This window comes from Abramis brama (genome assembly GCF_963993115.1).
Source record: "Abramis brama genome assembly, chromosome: 4".
NCBI classification, from domain to species: domain Eukaryota; kingdom Metazoa; phylum Chordata; class Actinopteri; order Cypriniformes; family Leuciscidae; genus Abramis; species Abramis brama.
Window position 1 is genome coordinate 35,873,404 of NC_139966.1, and position 20,749 is coordinate 35,894,152.

The 20,749-nt window shown below is 36.6% G+C and overlaps 2 protein-coding genes across 2 annotated transcripts; one reads left to right on the plus strand and one right to left on the minus strand.

Annotated features, from left to right (window-relative positions):
* Positions 1-3,760: 3,760 nt before the first annotated feature.
* alg12 (ALG12 alpha-1,6-mannosyltransferase) lies at positions 3,761-10,315 on the plus strand (the record flags this gene model as incomplete). The annotated part of the gene is made up of 9 exons (XM_084110720.1): positions 3,761-3,919; positions 4,482-4,614; positions 4,694-4,867; positions 6,716-6,910; positions 7,061-7,163; positions 7,874-8,098; positions 9,583-9,752; positions 9,836-9,911; positions 9,996-10,315. The coding sequence occupies 9 exons, from the start codon at positions 3,761-3,763 to the stop codon at positions 10,231-10,233; spliced, it is 1,473 nt and encodes a 490-aa protein (XP_083966846.1). The 3' UTR covers positions 10,234-10,315.
* Positions 10,316-11,016: 701 nt separating this feature from the next.
* Positions 11,017-20,721, minus strand: zbed4 (zinc finger, BED-type containing 4). Its single transcript, XM_084110719.1, has 2 exons — positions 20,393-20,721; positions 11,017-15,834 (listed from the first exon to the last, which is right to left on the minus strand). The coding sequence occupies exon 2, from the start codon at positions 15,637-15,639 to the stop codon at positions 11,878-11,880; it is 3,762 nt and encodes a 1,253-aa protein (XP_083966845.1). The 5' UTR covers positions 15,640-15,834; positions 20,393-20,721; the 3' UTR covers positions 11,017-11,877.
* Positions 20,722-20,749: the final 28 nt, after the last annotated feature.

Here is a 20,749-nt window from a genome sequence, read left to right on the forward strand (position 1 = left end):
ACATTAAGCCACTGTAGAGCAAGTATTTATTATACATACTAATTTTAACGTTTTAACATCAATTAATGCACTTAACTATCACAAACTGTTGACCAAGATTAATAATTCTGTTAAACGTGTTTGTTCATTGTTAAATTCATGACACCTAATCAAGTAACTTAACAAATGTAACCTTATTGTAAAGTGTTATGTTTTTTAAGGTTGAGCTGTGAAGCTTAAAACAAGAAGTCAAAGACCTCATTGTGCCTTATTGTTTTTAAGGTAAAACATGAATGTAGCTTACTACTTTGATACTTACCTTTACTTTTATGTTTGTACCTTTTAAACTTTTTTTAACTGTTGATATGTTTGATGTTTTTTTTAAAAAGAGACCAATATGTATGTGTAATAAATTCATACATTTCAAGGGGAATCGGATATATGTGTTTAGATGTAGGTCAGATGTTCAGATATCAGATATATCTGATTAAAATCATGCTGATTTTTGTGTTTACACGTGTGCAACAAATTCCAAAGATGTAAGTAAAGATTTTTTGTGCCAGTGTAAACACAGCTTAACACCTGAACCAGCGAATTAAGCTCTTCAGGATCAAAAATCTATCTGATATCTGAACATCTGACCTACATCTAAACACATAGTATATCTGATTCCCCTTGAAATTCCAAGCTATCACAAGGCGAGGGTAGCACTTTTGCCCACAAAGATTGCTTTTTAATGTATTATGAAGCAGACGTGCCTGTATACTGTAACTTTATGGTAAGAGATTGCGCAAACACAACATTCAGGAGAAACTTGTTTTCAACCTCTGCCCTGTGAGTTGTACAAATAACACAGCTTTGCTACTGAAAGCTAGTGGTGGTTGCCAATTTTAGTGAGTGCCATATTCTTGTTTAGGAAACCCCTGTTTCGTATTGTGAAATTACATGTTCAATGAAAATGGTTATAATTGCATGAACATTTTCAGCAATTGACGGTTACATACCTTTAGATCCAGACCAGAATACTCTGTTCATGGTCCAGGAACCAGTCGGGTGGTGTCCCACAGCCTTGGTAATGTTACAAATCAGTGTCAAAAACATACAAAAGATGTCAAATACTGTATGCAACCAAAGTAATTCTGAACACATTTGACAACATATCTGCATAATCTTGTGGGCTTTTCGCTCTAATGTTGAATTTTACAGAGTTCACAAACCCACAAGGAAACGTAATCACGGCCCAACCACTTGGAAATAGGAAAAGAACACACAATTATAGTGACTGGTAGAAGGGCTCTGTACAAAAGGACATTTACTGTAAAAACAAACAAAAACAAAAACAATTTGGTGCCAGTTTGGAAAGAAATTTAGAACACTGTAAAAAAAGTATAACCTCCCCAACTCAAAATTTTCTAGTGAAAAAAATAAATAAATAAAATTGACAGAATTTCACTTGGGCCAATTGAAAAATTTAGGTGTGACCAGTCACTAGACAATTTTTAGTTGGGGAGGTTAGAAATGTTTTACAGTGAAGCATGGTGACTTTGATATACAGTACTGTAAATTTTCATCACATCAAGAATGAAATACCAGATTCTCACCAAATTTTCTCAAATACTTTGTCATAAGTGCTCCTTGTTTACATTCTCTCACCCTCAAATGGAGAAGATCCATTTTACACCTTTAGAGTCTATGCCACATTCACTGTAAAAAATTTCTAACCCTCCCAAATCAAAAATTTCAAGTGACCAATAACATCTAAATTTTTCAATTGGCCCAAGTGAAATTCTTGTTGAAATAGTCTGTTAACATTGGCTCAATGAGAAATAATACGTCAGACTAATTGACAAATTTAGATGTTATCGGTCACTTGAAATTTTTGACTTGGGGATGTAATTTATTTTTACAGTGTAGAACATCAGAAAGACTCAAATAATTTGATCCTGGCGATACCAGGCTCTTTTATAGAAATGTTAAATCCTATAATTAAACCATGAATACATGTGGGGTTTTGCATTATAAAATAATTTCAAAAGTGCCAGCGATGGAAGTCTTGCTTATGCATGGTCCCAAGGCACTATTTTTTTTGTTGTCAATTTGCTTTGTGACAATGCAATTGTGAAAAGCACAGCAAAGTTACATCATCTTACAACTTCACCTTGAGTTTCATTAATTCATTTGAAAGTCGTTCTTCTGTAATGTCAATATGTCCTTGCTCTTCCAAAAGCTTTTTGGAGTACTCAGTGTTAAACACCAGTTTTTAAATACATAACATTACACAATATAAACTGAAAAAAAGAACATGGAGAAACCTTTGTACTCAATTTTCACAAGCCTTTTCAAACTTGGCCATCAAAGTCTGAAGGAGGATCCTTAACTTCACTCTCTGAAATACGTTTACCACATTTATCTCAAAATAAATATTATCATGTGTTGGCCATTGTAAAAGATGATCCCTACTCACCTGTCCATAATGACAACAGGTGGATGATTACCAGAGTTTACACATGAAAAATGATAATCATGTGCTGTCAGTGCCTCAAAGTGAAGATAGCCATGAAGAACAGTGTCATGGTTTGGATATTTCCTCTGGTTTGCACTGCAGTGTGATTCAGGGTAAACACATTTGTAATATTCACGTTAAAATTTCACTATCCTTAAAATGTGCAAAATATAGTGACTAGAAAGATTCAGTGAAATGTTACTGCAATAATACAACAATATAAGCAATTCAAATGATATAAAAGAGAATGGTTTCAAGTCAAGTAGAAAAGTCAAATCCAGTCAAATGAGATTTATTTTATTACATGAAAGCATGAAAGGTACATGATTGAAAACAAAAATAATATCAATCAAAAATGACCTGTATCAATAAAAAATTACACGTGAGCTTTGCAAACAAAAGGTATAGCAGGTATCCATATTAATTTCAGCATCAGCAGATGCAAAACACCATTAAAGGCAACAACTTTTAAAGTTAAAAACGATAAAAGTTACGTAAACAATAAAAGCTCCTTGTGTTTTCTCGGTTTGATCGATTTGAACAACCATGAATGACGCAAAACATAGGCATTTTGAGTTTGTGATAGTGCTTCCTATGTTTTTTAGTACTGATGTTAAATGTGATTTCTGTTGGACTGAGAAATTGTTGTCCACTTATTTTGCATTTAAAGCTAAATGTTTTGGATAGAGTTGTTTCCAAATGCCTAGGCATGAAAGTATACTTTTCTGAAAAAGGTGTCTTTTTTATTTTTATCTTAATAGACAAAGATTACCACCAAATGTGGCCTTTATTGTCAATCTTGGTAATAATAAACAAAAATGGGCTAAAGGAAAAAACAACTTTTTGTTATTTCAGATAGATATGAAAAATTATATTGAGTTGCTAGGCTACTTGGGTTGAAAAATAGTAAAGCAAAACGCACCAGGTCTCTATGTGAAGCTGTTATGCAATTTATATGATGATCTTACCTGTTCCCTTTTCTGTTTATATTATTTACTTTTCCCCTCTTTTTTTACTTGTATTATTATTTTATATATCATGTTTATCATGTCATGAAATTGTCATATTAATATGCACTGAATTGAATACAAAAGCAAAGACTTAAATATATATTTAGATTCAACATACCGGATCAATCACAGATAACTTTCGGTCTGCTATAAACCCCGCCCATTTCAGAACCGCTTTGCTGTCAAAATTCTATTCTACCCACTCATTTCTAAAGTTCAGACGTTTGCGCACGCGCTGAAGACGTGTACGCCATTTTTACGCGCTATGATGGCGCGAAAGGAAGCGGTGAATGAGCATCGTCTTCTCATTTTTATGATCGGTGTTGTATTTCTACATTTGTTTACCTGTCCCTACACTAAAGTTGAAGAAAGTTTTAATTTACAAGCAATTCACGATGTTCTGTATCACGGATTTGAATTTGAAAAGGTAAGCTCATATCAAAAGCGACGTTTTTTTTTTGGGTTGTGTTCTGTTTGATAAGTTGTGTTTTAGAGCGTGAAACTCAAGACACTCGTGATTTTTGATTGCATATAATTGTAAGATTACAGATGGATTTTGAACAGTTTATTGAAAGAGTTCCGTGAAAAGTACTATGGAGGAAGGCTAGCCTAAGTTACATGGTCAGATTGTAATAACGTTATGCTCTAGAAAAATATTTGAATAGAAAATCATGGTATTACAGTGGAACATGTCCAGAGACTTGTTTGTATGTCCAAATAATTATTGCAGTGTAGTACATTGACAACTCAAGACCCACATGAGCACATTATGTCCAAAATGATACAACTTTCTACTTTCCTCATGGGGGTCTAATAAGTATATTTGGACATGTATATAATACAAACAAATACCACAACATTCCACACTTTTTTTTCCCAGTGTGATGTTGAATGCACTATTCACAAAATGGTGTAGAATAGTGCATAAGTATGTGAATTTGGATGTGCATCAAGTCTCTATTAATTCCTTGTTATTACGGTTTCTCCAGTATGATCATCATGAGTTTCCTGGTGTGGTTCCACGGACGTTTCTTGGACCCCTGTTCATATCAGCACTCAGTGCACCAATGAAGTGTGTGCTTGCCCTCCTGCAAGCACCAAAGTTTTACACTCAAATCCTAGGTATATCTGATATCACAGTTTGTAGCTTAACATTGTTTTTGTTTCAGTTTCATCAACTTTGTTGTTCTCTGTTCCGCAGTGAGAGGAGTTCTTGGACTATGTGTGATTCTGTCACTATGGCAGATGCAGAGAGAGGTCCGGAGGCAGTTTGGGTCAATGGTGGCCAGTCTGTTCTGCTTCATCTGCGCTAGTCAGTTCCATCTGATGTTTTACAGTTCCAGAACCCTCCCAAATGTGATCGTTTTGCCTTTAGGTACAGTCTGCATATTTCACAGCCAGTAAATAGGGCTCTTAGGTAGAGTTTGGCCAATATCATGGAGCCATTTAATTATTTTGTTTAAAAAACAAAGCTAAAGCAACATGACTTTATATAACACATTTGTGTTTACTACTAATTGCGTGAATTGTCATTGTCCTTCGTTAGGCTTTGAGTACAATATTTATATTATGATTAATAGACAATAATTGTTTGTTAAAGGGATAGTTCACCCAAAAATGAAAATTAGCCCATGATTTACTCACCCTCAAGTCATTCTAGGTGTATATGACATTCTTCTTTCAGACGAATACAATTGGAGTTATATTAAAAAATGTCCTGGCTCTTCCAAGCTTTATAATGGCAGTGAATGACTGGTTTTGTTTTGAAGTCCATAAAAGTGCATCTATCCATCATAAAAGTGCTCCACACGGCTCTGGGGGGTTAATAAAGGCCTTCTGAAGTGAAGCGATGAGTTTGTGTAAGAAAAATATCTAGATTTAAAACTTTATAAAGTAAAATAACTAGCTTCCGGCCAACCGAACACACAGATTCGACTTAAGTCTAAGCGCAACTTATGCGAGTAATGCGACGTACTGCTGATATTTACGCTACGCCATGATGCACTACGCTACTTCTGATGTCATAAGTTGCACTTTAGGCGTAAGTAAACTGCGTATGGCCGTTTGGCTGAAAGCTAGAATTTTACTTTGTAAATTTTGTATTTTTGAATTTTACTTTTTCTCACACAAACACATCGCTTCACTTCAGAAGGCCTTTATTAACCCCCCGGAGCCATGTGGAGCACTTTTATGATGGACAGATGCACTTTTATGATGGATGGATGCATTTTTATGGACTTCAAAACAGAAACAGCCATTCACTGCCATTATAAAGCTTGGAAGAGCCATATACACCTAGGATGACTTTAGGGTGAGTAAATCATGGGCTAATTTTCATTTTTGGGTGAACTATCCCTTTAAGGTAATCGACTGAGCTTATCAATTAATGTGTTGCGATAATGATCACTGCTTATATAGTCATCTACTGTAAAACTTCAAATAATAGCCCGGGCTTTTATTTTCCCAAATCGCCGAACTGCACCGGCTTGTATTTGAGACCGGCGTCTATATGAGACAGGCCTTTAATTTAGTGTTGAGACTTCACCCTGTGCTGCAGTATTCATTTAGTTTTACATTCATTTACAGAAATCAGCTGGTTGAATGAAAATTGCTTATGTTATTAGGTGATATTCTCAATTCATTCAGTTAACGGACGCTCTGAGGTAAAGTGAATTCAGACTGCAGACTAAGCAACGATTGTATTTAATTGTACAGTTCAATCATAACATAGTACAGACATGATCTTAATTCCATAATGTCCTTACACACAACAATATTGCTGGCCATTAACTGACAAAGTGCGTGTCCGGTGTGCGATACCTCGAGTTGTCATAGACGCGACGCTTCTCGTCCGGTGTGCGAAACCTCGAGTTGTTTTAGAAGATTAAATACAACCCGAAACTAAAAAACAGACCAGGCCTCTATTTGAGACCGGCCTTTATTTATCCAAACCTGTAGCCACACCAGGCGTGTAAAAGAGACAGGCGTCTATTTGGGACTCGGCTATTATTTGAAGTTTTACGGTACATCGGAATATTTATATTCTTCACTCTAGAAATGTGGTCGTCAATCCCAGACCTTTGCAGTATGTGGCTAAAACAACACCATAAGAATCCTATTCATAAAAATGGCATTGTAACAACATCCTTTTCTATTAATATGTGTGCCTTATTCAGCACTTTAAGCATACCAAAGTTTCTCCAAATTGTGTTTTATTGAATAGCTCTGCCGGCGTTCACATCTTGGCTGGCCCAGAGACACGGTTCCTTCATTTGGCTCTCTGCTTTGGCCATCATTGTGTTCCGCTCTGAATTGTGTCTCCTCTGTGGCCTGATGTTGTTGATGTCACTCCTGAGCAGGAAACTCCATTTTCTGCAGCTGCTTTACCATGCCATACCTGCTGGTGTTTTATCTTTGGGTCAGTGATGTATAAATTCTGTTAATTCTATCAATATTTTGTCTACTTTTTAGTAGCCTACCCACTAAATTTAGACTTTTCTATGTTCGGATGTTGTATTTCTCATCAAAGCGTGGACACAGACTAAAGTGTGTTTGATTTCTTTTGTAGGTCTCACTGTCATGGTTGACACAGTTTTCTGGAATAAGCTGCTCTGGCCTGAGGGTCAGGTACTGTGGTACAACACGGTTATGAATAAAAGCTCCAACTGGGGAATATCCTTTTGCAAACTACAGCATGGAGCAATGTGAGATTGTCACCATTTACCTAGAATGTTCATTTTTGGGCCTGCTACCCTAGTGAAAATAAATATACTAAAATGCATTTGAAATACATTTATTCAATGCTAAGTATACTACAAATACATTTACATATTCATGTACTTAATATAAATACCTTGCAATTGTACTTTTGGTATACTAAATTGGTATACTTAAAGTCTGCTAAATTGGAACAACTAATTTTGTACTTAATGCACTTTAGTTATACTGAAATAGTACTGAGGTCCAACTTAAGCTATACTTAAGTATATTTGACTGGTCTAAAGTGGAACTATTGCAATTATACTTTAGGTACACGTTAAATATCTTGCATTTAAAGACTGATGTTATACAGGAATCATACTATCCTTACTAATAGTGACATTAAGCACATTTTAGGCTTAATATTAAGAAATGTGCATTGTGCAATAAATAAGTTCTCCAAATAAAGTTTAATTACAATATTTATATCAGTAAGTCTCAAGCGATATGTCAGTAAATATGTTAATGGATTTGTAGTATACTTAGTATGAAATAAATGCTTTTTGGTATAGGTTTTTTTCACTAGGGTAATATTTCACAAAAAAAAGAAAGAAAAGTATTTCTGCATGATTCTGTCTCCTGTTAAAACTTTGTATATTTCCTTGACTTCTTCTGTGCCTCAAACTTTCCCTTTTCTGTGGTACTTTTACTCTGCTCTCCCTCGAGCTCTCGGCAGCACAATACTTTTCATCCCACTCGGCCTATTGGACAGACGGACAAGAAAACTGCTCATCGTAACCGTAGGCTTCATTCTGCTGTACTCTTTTCTGCCCCACAAGGAGCTCCGCTTCATCATCTACACCTTCCCCGTGTTCAACATGATTGCTGCCTGCGGTTGTTCCTTCATGTAAGCTGAACATGTTTTGACAGTAGCTGCTAACGGGGTCATGAACTGGAGAATACATTTTCTTGATAATTACACATTTAAGTGGTTACTCTACAATAAAACATACAGCAATTTTTCAGAACTCGAAACTAACTCTCCAGTTTAAAATTTGAATGATCCTTTTCTACCCTCCTGAAACGCATGGATATGAAATCGGGAGATTATTCTCAACATGTTTTTTCAAAATATCTTTTATTGAAAGTGACAGTGCCAAGTATTTTGTTTTCTGAGGCAGCACTGCTAAATATATTTATTTTTTGCTGCGCACAACTGAGGATTGACAAAAAACCCCCCAAAAAAACAACTGAGGATTGACAATGATAATTTTTACAAATATTGTACCATTTTCGTAGTGCAAAAAAAAAAAAGTTAAAAACTTTATACACTAACCTTGAGAAACAGTATAAAAATCTGAAACTGCATTTCATGACCCCATTAAAGTGCATTTGTTTCACAGTCATTCAATTCAGTTTTACTTATAGTGCTTTGTACATCACATATATTATCAAAGCAGCTTCACAGGGAAAAGAATAATGAAAAGAAAAGTCTCTTTCTTGCACTTAAAACATGCGTATGGCTTCACATAACCACCACTTTGAGTTTCGCTCGCATTTAGAATCAATGAAGTGTCTGTATTGCCATCATGATGATCCGGTGACAGTGCTATTTTAATTTAGAATCTGATTTCAAAAGGATCATTGTAGATGGAGCAGATCCAATCCTGCTGTCATTAAAAACTTGGAGATTCCTTTTCTGATCATGCACAAAAAAAGTGAAATCCATAAAAAAAACCCTGTTGCATTACTGCTAATTAAATGAATAACTAATTCGACCAAAAATAGAAATAAAAAGCCTATGCACCTCGTAAAGATGACAATAAAAAAGATGTTTTGGACGTTTGGTAATACTTTACAATAAGGCTTAATTTATTAACATTAGTTAACTGCATTAGTTACATTTAACTAAGACTGAACAATACTTCTACAGCATTTGTTAATCTTAGCTAATGTTAATATCAACATTTACTAATACATTATTAAAATCAAAAGTTGTATTTGTTAACAATAGTTAATGCACTGAACTAACACGAAGAAACAATGAACAATTACATTTTTATTAACTAATGTTAACAACGATGAATAAATACTGTAACAAGTGTATTGCTCATTGTTAGTTAATTATAGTTAATACATTAATGTTAACCAATGAGACCTTATTGTAAAGTGTTACTGTTAGTTTTTTTTTCTTCTGTCACAAAGCATTTGAAATTATCCATCAGTGTTTCTTACATTCATCAGTGTTTTTTTTATTTCAGTAAATGATGGACAATTTTCAGTTAACACAACTACTCGTATGTTATAATGTTTTTACTTTTAAAACAGTGCAGTATTTCAACAGTACATTTCATTTGAACAAATGTTTATACTTTTTTTGTTTTGTTACAGTTTGAAGAACTACCAGAAGTCATGGATGTATAAAATTGGCTCCATAGTTGTGGTAGGACATTTGATATTAAATGGAGTATACACAAGTGTTTCTCTGTATGTTTCCCATCACAACTACCCAGGAGGGAAAGCAATGCAGGAGCTACATAGATTACAGCCAGCAACAGCAAGTAAGTTGATTTTGATTGCTCATTTAATATTGAATTATTATTGCAATCCAAGCATCTCATTAAGTTGCATACTTGCCACACAGATGTGTCATTACACATCGATGTATTTGCTGCACAAACAGGAGTCTCACGGTTTCTGGAGCTAAATAATAACTGGAGGTGTGTGACCATCAAACTATCAAAGATAATTTGATAATTATGTGCAATGCGTGATTTGTCAATGTTTTTCCTTTAATTTCCTAGATATGACAAAAATGAGGATTTGACCCTTGAAGATCCAGTTATGAAAACGTATACACACCTGTTAATGGAAGCGAATGCAACCAAGATATTGCTGCTCAAAGACTCTCACAACCCTTTGGTCTTCATCCCAGGATACCAAAGCCTTGCATTTGAGATGTCCCACTTTCCACCTCTAAAAATCAAGCTAAATGACAAACTTGTGCTTCTAGAAAGACATTTAAATAATGAACCTAGATAACGAAAGCTTTGGAGTGAAATTGACAAACTGAATAAAATGTTTCCAAAAGACCAATAAATGTTTACAAAAATGGTTATCTGAATTCTGTTGCTAGTCTGTTTTACTGAGGGGAACATTCCTGAGTTTATTGTAAGTGCAGTTTAACACTCTTCACTGTGGTTTAATTTCATACACACATTTTTAACTGCCCTAAAAATATTTATTGAGGCTGCTCAAGCAGGTTTTTGCAATGGCAGTTATCGTCTCAAAATGTTGTTTTTTTAACATGCAATTACTATGCCTCCCAGTGGTTTGTCTCAACTGTATCTTTTGCATGAATGATAATGTAAATCTGGATTTATAAATACACTTACAGGGATAGTTCCCATTTACATTTTTTTTTCCATATACTCGCCCTCGTGCATTAATACACAAACATGCATTAATTTCTTCTGCAGAACACAAAAGATATTTTTAAGAATGTTAGTCACAAAACCATTTTGGAGACCATTTACATCCACTGAATGGACAAAAAAATATATATTTTTAATGTTTCACAGAAGAATGAAAGTCATACAGATTTTTCAGTCAGACTGTCCTCCTCAACAAAGGCCAAAATAATATACCCCTTTTCCTCCCCTATTACACTGCCACATTTTTTCCAGTTTGGATTAGAATTAGAATAGATGTAGAATATATTTAGCAAGATAATCCAAATTTGGAAAATATCTGCATCCGGTGACAAACACAAGAAGAAGAAGAAAAATAACATAACCTGAAACAATAACAAATTTAAAAGCAACATGGTTTCAAAGTGTAAAGTTTTATTTACAAATTACCACAAAAAAAAGAAAGAAATTATTCCAGTTTGAATTTTTCCTCTATCAAATTATATTTTGGAAATTATTTATAAAATGTACAGTACACTTCCTTGATGTCCCATAATTTAACCCTTTAGATTTATATAAAAAAAAAAGATTTGTGCTTGAGACAAATTTTCAAATAGATTTCAACCTGAAAGTACAGCATTATGTACATTTTTTAACAAATACAAACAAAACGATCAACGGCAAAAAAAAAAAAAAATTATAAAAAAAAAAAAAAACTAATTATAACAGTACCATGAGCCACAAAAATCACAATAAAAGAATTAAATAAAATACATTTAAAACATCTCTCAGTCACAGCATTTATTTTGGGTCATGTATTTATATAAAAACAGTATTCAGCATGTAGTTTCAATTTTATAAAATCATTAAAATCAGAAGACTACGACTTGCTTTTGCACATCAATTAATATTTACAGCATGTTGACCTGAAGTAGTTTGTATAAGGCACAAGGAGAGAGAAGACAAAGATACATTTTATAAAATAAAAAGAATCAGTACAGCAACAAACAATAATAACTACCCCTATAACTAAATAACCCTCCCTCCCTGAAAACACTTTTCACCAGGAATAAGACTCCAGTTATCAAGTGTACTCAACAGTAGTACTCAAAGCAGTCTTTTATTCAGTTAAATATTCAGATGCTCTTGTGTATTGAATATGAACCGCAGTAAAATGAATTGTGGTTAATTAGGCCTTCTCAGAAAAGTTACTCGAGTGGTCATCAGAGTTCATCAGAGTCTAAGAAACATCCTTGCAAATATAAATACATGATCATCAGTACTGAAAATATATCAAAGGAAGGTTGACCTTTAAAAATAGAAGTCCTTCAAGATTTTCTAGCAATGGTCTTGACTGATTCAGAGCACAGTTGACGCTTGATGTGCTAAAAAGTGTGTCTGCTGGTACAATGCTGGGTGGACAACCCACATAGCGTACAGCTACTTTGGCAAGGTCAGGCCACAGTAACTTCTTCAGGTTCCAATAATCCAGAGGATCACAACTCTGGTCAAGAATGTCTTCCTCCAAATACTCCAGCACAGCAAGCTCCAATGATTTTGGTCTCTCCTCTTGCTTGATTTTTTGTCTAATGTCATCCATAAGAGCCCAGAGGTTCTCTTTGTTTGAGGCCAAGCTGTTTGATGAAGCTGGTATTTCACTACATCCATTTGACAGTGGTGGCTTAGTCTCCACAGAATTAGATGCAGACACCTCGAGCTCTTGTATGAGGTCATGCTTACACTGCTCTGCTTCTTCCTCAGTAAAGAGGGAGGTCTTATACCTCGGGTCCAACATGGTTGCCCATATGTACCTGGGGTCATGAAGTGTAGGGGACATTCTAGTCACCATTGCCTCCTTTAAAGACTTCAGCATATTATCAATACCCATTGTCTCATCAAAAAGCATATCTATCTTTCGGTTGAGTATGTGAATGAGTGGAATGACCTGACCTAGTGTTGCAGTGCGATTGCTCATCTCCCTGCAGGCTACCTCAAAAGGCTTAAGAGCATTGCAGACCGATTGCATGACTTCCCACTGGTCACAGCTTATCAGTTCCCTGAAATTGCACTCTATTGACATCTCATCAATGGCTTTCTTTTGCTCTACTAATCGCTCAAGCATGAAGTATGACGTTTTCCACTTAGAGGGAACATCCTGAGCCAGCTGGTTTTCAGGTAACTGATAAGCTTTTTGCAGCTCTGCCAACTTCTCCTTTGCTTTAGCAGAACGATGCACTCTTTCACAGATTTTTCGGGCAATACTAAGCAAGTTCTGAACCATCCTCTGACTTTTTATGGCTTCGTTAACAATGAGGTCTATGTTATGACCAAAACACTGCATGGTGGTGTGGTCACTGCTCTCTAGTATGCTTCCAATAGTTTGATTATCTGTTACAGTAAATCCAATTTTAAGGCCTGAGGAACCAATCCAGGTGTCCCAAAGGTATTCAAGCTGCTTCTGTATATTCAGCACATTGTAGTCACAGTCAATTGAGGAAACACCAAGGAGGGCCGAGCAGTGGAAATCTTGACCCTGAGGCAGAACTTGAGACTCAAATGTTACCCAATGGGCTGTAAGAATTAAGTACTCTTGAGTTTGGCTGCTCACCCAAACACTTGTTGTGAAATGGATGATTCCACCTTCGGCCTCCTTTAGGTGGGTCAGAACTACTTCTTTCACGCTTTCATACATTTCTGGGATTGCAGTGCTGGTGAAGTAGGATGAGGAAGGTAAAGAATACTGTGGTTGGAGGTATTCCAGTAACCGGTTCAGGCCAAGATTTTCCACTACAGTTGATGGCTGAAGATCCAGTGCAAGCATTTCTGCAATGAGTTTGGTAATTTTTTTGGCAGCTGGGTGGCATTCACTGAACTTTTCTGCATTCTCCCCATAAGTAGAAATGTCCATGAGCTCCTGCTTAACTTGAATTTCAGCAGATGACACATCACCTGAGATATTACTATTATTTTCAAGCACATGCCCATGAAATCTCTGCATGTGCCTAAATAAGCAACTAGTGCCTAAATTGGTTGTCTTTTTGCCCCTGCTAATTGTGCGGCTACAGTGCAAACAGACCACCTTTGTTGGGTCCGCAGTGGAAATAGAAAAGTGATTCCATAGCTTTGAAGTCTTTTTACTGAAAACAGGCAGGGTGTGTGGTTTGTTCTCAACAACAGGGCTGTCCGTTGCATTTGTCGTCATGTCATCCTCTGCAGCAGGAGTTGAATGAGGTGACCGAGGCGAGGAAACTTTGTCACTTGTGCTTTTTTGGGTTTTGAGAACATCAGGATGCCGTCGCATCAAATGTCTCATTAAACAGCTTGTGCCAAAGTCCCCTCGTTTACCACGGCTTATAACACAGGGACAATATCGACACAATGCTTTGAGTTGGTCAACAGGAGAGACAATGAAATGATGCCATACTTCTGATTTCACCCGTTTCATTATTTTCTTGTTTTGTTGAAAAACTGAGCTCTGATCTTGGGATACGCTGTGCCCCTCAGTGTGTTCCTCTGGAGAAGATGACATAGGTATATTTTCCCCTTTCAGTCTAAAAGATGCATCAAGTGAGGACTCTAGCCCAGATTGATATGTAGAATCATTTGCCTCATCTTCAAGAGTCATGTGCTCACTGTCATCATTGGGCACTTCATCTGATATGGTATCAGGGCGATGTGAGATACAGAGGAATTCCTTTTTGACCTCTGTGGAGTCCTGTGTGCGAGACAGCAATGTTGGCGGAGTGGTGTAAGGCGGAGGAATGCTTGAGCCCTGTCCGTTTTCTTCAATGACTATGTCTCGATGGGCCCGCCACATGTGGCGAATAAGGCAGCTCGTCCCCAAGTCTTTCCCATTTTTGCCACGACTGAACTCATTCATGCAGTGAATACACACTGCTTTTGAGCTGTCAGCAGGGGATAAATAAAAGTGTTTCCACACTGCTGAGCGCCGCCGAGAACTTGAGCTCTTAGGGGCTGATCCAGGGCATTCAGTCAACAAATCTGTGGCATCGTCATTATGGTTGTTAAAGGAATGTGGGGAAGGAACTGCACTAGAGTCACTCTTGACACTCTTTTCTGCTTTTGGTTTGACCTTTTGTAAAGAGTCTTTGGACACCATGTCTGTGGCCTCAGCTAGACTGGAGGACAGTGGAGTATGGTTGTCTGTAGGTTGCTTGATGCTTACAGACAGGTCTCCATTGTTTGGTGATATATTGGGAGGTATTAAAGATGAGGAATTGGACAAATTATTTAATGAATCACCATCTTGCAGAAGAACAGTGGGATGAGCCCTTCGGACATGCCTCATTAAACAACTAGTACTGAGGTCTTTCTCATTTTTACCCCTGCTGAACTCTTTCATACAGTACATACAGATTGCTTTGGTACTATCACGTGGTGATATGAAAAAATGGTTCCAAGCAGGAGATTTTTTTCTAGGGTTAAGGGGACTTCTTATGGATGATAGAAGGCTTTGTGTGACAGCATCCATTGCGACGTCATAAAGAGTACTTGAGTACCCACTGAACAAGTTACCATAATCGTCGTCATAACTTCTAGTGGCAAAGGGGCCAAAGGCCCCATCAAATGATAACTTTTCATCATCCTGAGAGATTTCACCTGTTTCATTTGGTTCAGCTTTGATACATACACTTGTTTCAATTTCTGAATTATTTATTTCAATGTTCTGGCTCTTATTTGAAATAGCTGGAGACGTTTGAGAGTCGTGCTTTTCACAAATTTCTGGTGAATCCTCTGTTGAAAGCCCATCGACCTCAGAAGATCCATCTTCCTCTGCGCCCTCAAATGACAAAGACACCAAAGAAGAGTCTTTTACCAGTGTCTCAGAGGGACAGGTATGGGGTTTTGCTTCCAATGTCTCTTGAGGAGTAATTCTGTATGATTTGAACACATAACCATCTTTCCCTTCGATTTTTAAACAGGTACCTTTGGCCTCTATTCTCTTGTTATCTTTGGAGCCATTATGATCGTGGCTTGCATCCTCAGTCTTCTGTGAGAGGCTGTCCTCTCCGTCCATTATTGCAGAAAGAATTTCTGCAGTGACAAAAAACCTCTCTATTCAAAGTAGCTTTTTAACTGTTCAAGTGTCATGGGTGTGGCTCTTCCTTCCATCCAGATGTTTACTTTAACATGTTATATCTGAGCCCAGATGCAACAGACATATTGACCTCCATTTAGGATAGTGTAAATCACTTGTTTTCATTTGTAGAATCTGCAAAATTAGATAAGAGATAGAAAAAGATTAAGATTGTATTAAAAATACAATTAAGAGTATAAAGTACTGTGTGATAAAACATGCTATACACATTGACAAAAACAGTAGCCTAGTTTTTATGAATAGTTCAAAAAGAACTACTCATGGCCAGCACTACTGGTGCATAAATATTTAGGATCAGTCACAATATATTGCTTTGCACATCAATGGGATACGCTTGTATCCCAATGTTATGTATTAAGGTATAATACATGAATGACCTGCCCAACATTGAAATGAATAGAGGCGGAACAAGTCAGTGTTTTGCAGGTCACTAGTAAGTCTCGTGTCTTTGCATTCAAGTCACGAGTCAAGACAGGCACGTCCAAGTCAAGTTGCAAGTCCTCAACTTCAAGCTTCAAATCTTAAAAAATTCATTAGTGCTCTTTGCCTAAATAAGTGTCTCAGTATTAATTACTTAAGTAAATTAATATTAATTTATACATTTTATTTCCCCCATCATTTCATGTTTCTTTTTACCCAATTAATGATCTGTATTATCTATTTTCATATTTAAAGTACCATATATGTTTTGTAAATGCCTGACAATCATGCCAGTTAAGCTTCATCTTCATGACTCTATCCACAGTTTCATTGTAAATGATTCTGTGTTTTTAACAAACCAGTTGAGTCAATGACTCACTAATAAGATGTACAACGGATAGCCTACTCATTTATTGCCACCCACTGACAGGTATACAGAATAACCATAGAGTCAAAGCTTCATTGGCATGATCGGCTGCATTTCCACTGTCGGGCCAGTGCGAGCCAGGGCTAACAACAGGGCACACAACCCCACCATTCCACTGGCTAACTGAAAACTAGCTAGATCTCAAAATGAGCATGACAAAAGAAAACGTTTGGTCTTTACTTAAAGGTACAATATGTACGATTTTTGTAATAAAATATTCAAAAACCACTTTCACAATGTACTTACATTATCCCAAAAGTTCCCAAGGATTTGTAAATCCAGAGAAATTCCAATTTTTAATAATGGCTAATCCCTGGTCATTGTCGCCTATCAATGACGTAATATCCACGCTTAGTAGTCACATTACAATAGTCACATATTAGTAACAGGCTAATAGCATTACATTTCACGTTCCTGGCAGCTAATTCATTAAGATGATATAACAGTGTGATCAAACATACAGGTAATAACTCATTTATTAACTGATATATAATTTATAGGATTTGTGAATTCTATACATCTCTGGATGGTGAAAACGACATCTCCCATAGTTCCAACTCTCCTTCAAGCGTCATCAAGCTTCGTCTTTGTTATTGTTTTGAAAATGCGACCTCTGGCAGCGAAAAAATTACATATTGTAGCTTTAAAGACTTAAGATTCAATTTTTTTTTTTTTTTACAGTAACTGTAATTTATTGATGTGTCAGGAGTGCACATCAATCATGCTGAATCAAATTTGTATTTACCATTTCACATAAAAAAGAGGACACATACCTATTCAGTTACACCTGATTCCATTTATTTGCGATCACAGGAATGCACAAAACAACTCCATTAAGGCTTTTAAAGGGATGGTTCGGAGTAATTTCAACCTAGGGTCCTTTGCACCATGACCTCGAGCCAAACACCCCCCCCAGGAGCTTTTTTTCCCTTGGTCGAACATTATAAAGTAAGAGCTTATTTAGAGATATCAGCCGAATGGCTTAAGTGTAGGCGCTAATGGATCCTAGGTTGTATCATGTAAATTACCCCACTAATAATGCCCGGAATGGTACCAAAATTCTACAGAAGTACAAATAGGTTCTGTGCTCATAAAACAAGACATTGGAAAGTTTGTAAGTACATCAGGAGTTTATTTAAATAACACTTGCCTGATGGCTTATCTTACCGCTAACCCGGACGTCGAGGTCACTTCCGTGATTTGGGAAAAGCCCGTAAAAGTCCAAAAGTTTTTTGGTATATCCAAATTTTTTATTTTTTTTTTTCCGGAGTATTGACAACTTAGTGTTAACTAATAATTGTTGCAAACTGGTACTACCAACAAAATATTAGTGCATTCCTGGAACTGGGCGTTGTAACACTACATCCTTATGCACCGCTTTCTGCCAGGACTTTTACGGGCTTTTCCCAAATCAGTGGGTGTGATCCATTAGCGCCTACACTAAGCCATACGGCTGATATCTCTAAATAAGCTCTAACTTTAATAATGTTCGACCAAGGGAAAAAAGGCTTCTGGGGGGGTGTTTGGCTCGAGGTCATGGTGCAAAGGACCCTAGGTTGAAATTACTCCGAACCATCCCTTTAAGTCCAAAGCCTTACACATTTAGAAAAGTATTGATAAAATATCATGTTTACATCACATTTCTGAACATTTCTATTCATTTTCCACAAAATTATGCGATGTGAGGAGGTTTGAGCGATCTCTCCCATCGTTATACGAGTTAACCGGAGTGTGTGACATAGGCCAAATTAGTAGATTCATTAGTCCAATATCAACAAGGCACAGGGAGGGAAGAGACAGATAAAACATGGAACCAAATTAATACACAATTATAATCATATTTGATTTGTCTACGTTCTTTAAGCAGTCTTTGGGTATTTTCCATAAACATGGGTAGTTATTATCGCAATGATTAACATAAGTAGCCTTTAGCATCGCATATATAATTATATTTCTGCCTCATATGGTGATCAGAATCCCCATCGGATCGCAAGTAAGTTATTTCAAACACTCGCTGTTGTCTGAAAGTCCATTTTGAGCTGTTTAAAATGTTGAATTTTGTGTGTATTTGACCATTAATAACCCACAAAAAATAGCTAATTTTGGCTCTTTTATATCAGAGGCAGCTTTAGTATGTGTGTGTGCGCAAAACCTGCTGAAATTAGTAGAATTATACACAATCCCGCGCCAAAATTCAGACCTGTCGAAGAGGAGAGCAAGAAAGCGCAGCTGGTATCAGTGTATCGATACTGCAGAAAGGAGAATTGGAATCGTTTTAGATATTTCAGTATCGACACATATCGAAATATTGATATTTTTGACAACACTAGTTTATAATGATCATAGTTGATCGCCAAGTTTAGGGGTTATATGCGCTACCAGAGACTGTCAGATTTTACATAAATTTCTCTCAAAAGACGAAAGACATGAAAGTGAGTGCTGATCCTTGATACTATTAAGAAATATCAGAAATGTCTTAGAAAGCCTCTCGTCGAGTCAGATTCGAGGATCGGGAACTAACAGTTATACATAAAACCTAACATTAACCCAACGAGCGTATTGTCAGGTTTATGTTATTATGTGGACCCTTATTTTGACATTCTGTTCTGTTTCCTTTAGTTCCTGTTTCCCCACTCTGTTTATTTTCAGTTTCATTGGATACTGATTATGTCCTGTTTGTTTCTATAGTTAGATATTACTTTCACATGGCTAGTTTACTTTCCTTTGTTTTACCCCTGTTTATAGCACTGTGTTTCAGATCATTTCACGTTTATGCATTGTGTGGTTTGCGCTATTCTCCTGCGTGTTCATTCAGACTTTTTGGATTATTAATAAGCTAATAATGTTTTGTTTTTTAATCTCCTTCATGGTTGCTGACCACATCATAAAGATTATAAATAATAACAAAAAAATGGTGATAATATCACGATGTTGAGCTACTCAAGGGAAATTCCTTCACCACAGCAGCCCTAAATGAACCTGCATATGGTTTGCTATGGATGCCTAAACATCAGTAATGAATTATGCACTACACAGAGGAGGAAGCTATACTGTATTATTCACACATACCTACTTTCTTGAATTGCTTTGTTTTTTTTATTAAAGAGCTTGTAATCCTGGACTTTAAGAGGAACCCAATAGCCATATTTTCTCTGAATAAACTAGTACTATTCGAATGAATGTAAAAGATCTAATAAATAACGTTTACGCTTCCTGTCAGTTGTCACGATACATAAAGGTGTAAATAAACGAATAACCAAAATTTTACACTTGGGCAACCATATACTGTAATAATAATGACAATGCAATTATATGTACATAAAGGTTTAATAAAAAAAATGTGTACAATTAATCTGAGGCGTTTCTATCGAGGAAGTTGCAGTGCAAGCTCGAGCTACTCACACGCTCTCGCGACCTGACGAGATGTATGCGCTAGCTCTAGCAACACATGCTAGCGGCTAGTGCATTAGCTCGCAGACAAAACAACAGGAAAACACTTCTCTCCTGCCATAACGATGTTAACCGACACGATTTATTTCCTTGTATTTCCTTATGATTTATTTAGTAAAAACGACTGCTTGGTGATTTAAAATGCCTACACTTAACCATTTAAAGACCTAGAATGAGGATATTTCACTTAGTGACAACTCAATGGTGTGGCTACGTTAGGCCACACAGGACATAACCTGATGAGGCAGAACCGGATCCTGGTCGCACAAAACAGAGAAGCTCGTCGAACTACCCGGATCACCGGATCTAAACCAGAATCATGCACGCGTCTAATACGAAATAAAACACTCGATTAATGACATGCGTATCGCTTACCTTTGTGTCCTGAGGTTTACTTAAGTGAGTTTCGGCTGTGAAATGGTTAAGTAAAGCGTATGGTTGATCCAGTGTTGTAATTGAGTTGGCTGCTTTGTCTCCTGTGCCGTAAACAGTGCGCAGTAGTAGCGCCACACGGCGTCAGACGGAAGAAACTGGGGATCTCTGGCGTCATAGAGGCTTTCGATGTGGTGGGTGGGGTTTACAAAATAAAATAAAACTACAATCATTCTATCTATTCCATGGCTAATGAAAAGTCATCATCTTTTTAATACAATTACGAAGCGCTTTTTTGCATGCCCCGTTTTGCATGCTCATGCATAGACTAGACAATCAAAACACAGACAACGAAAACTA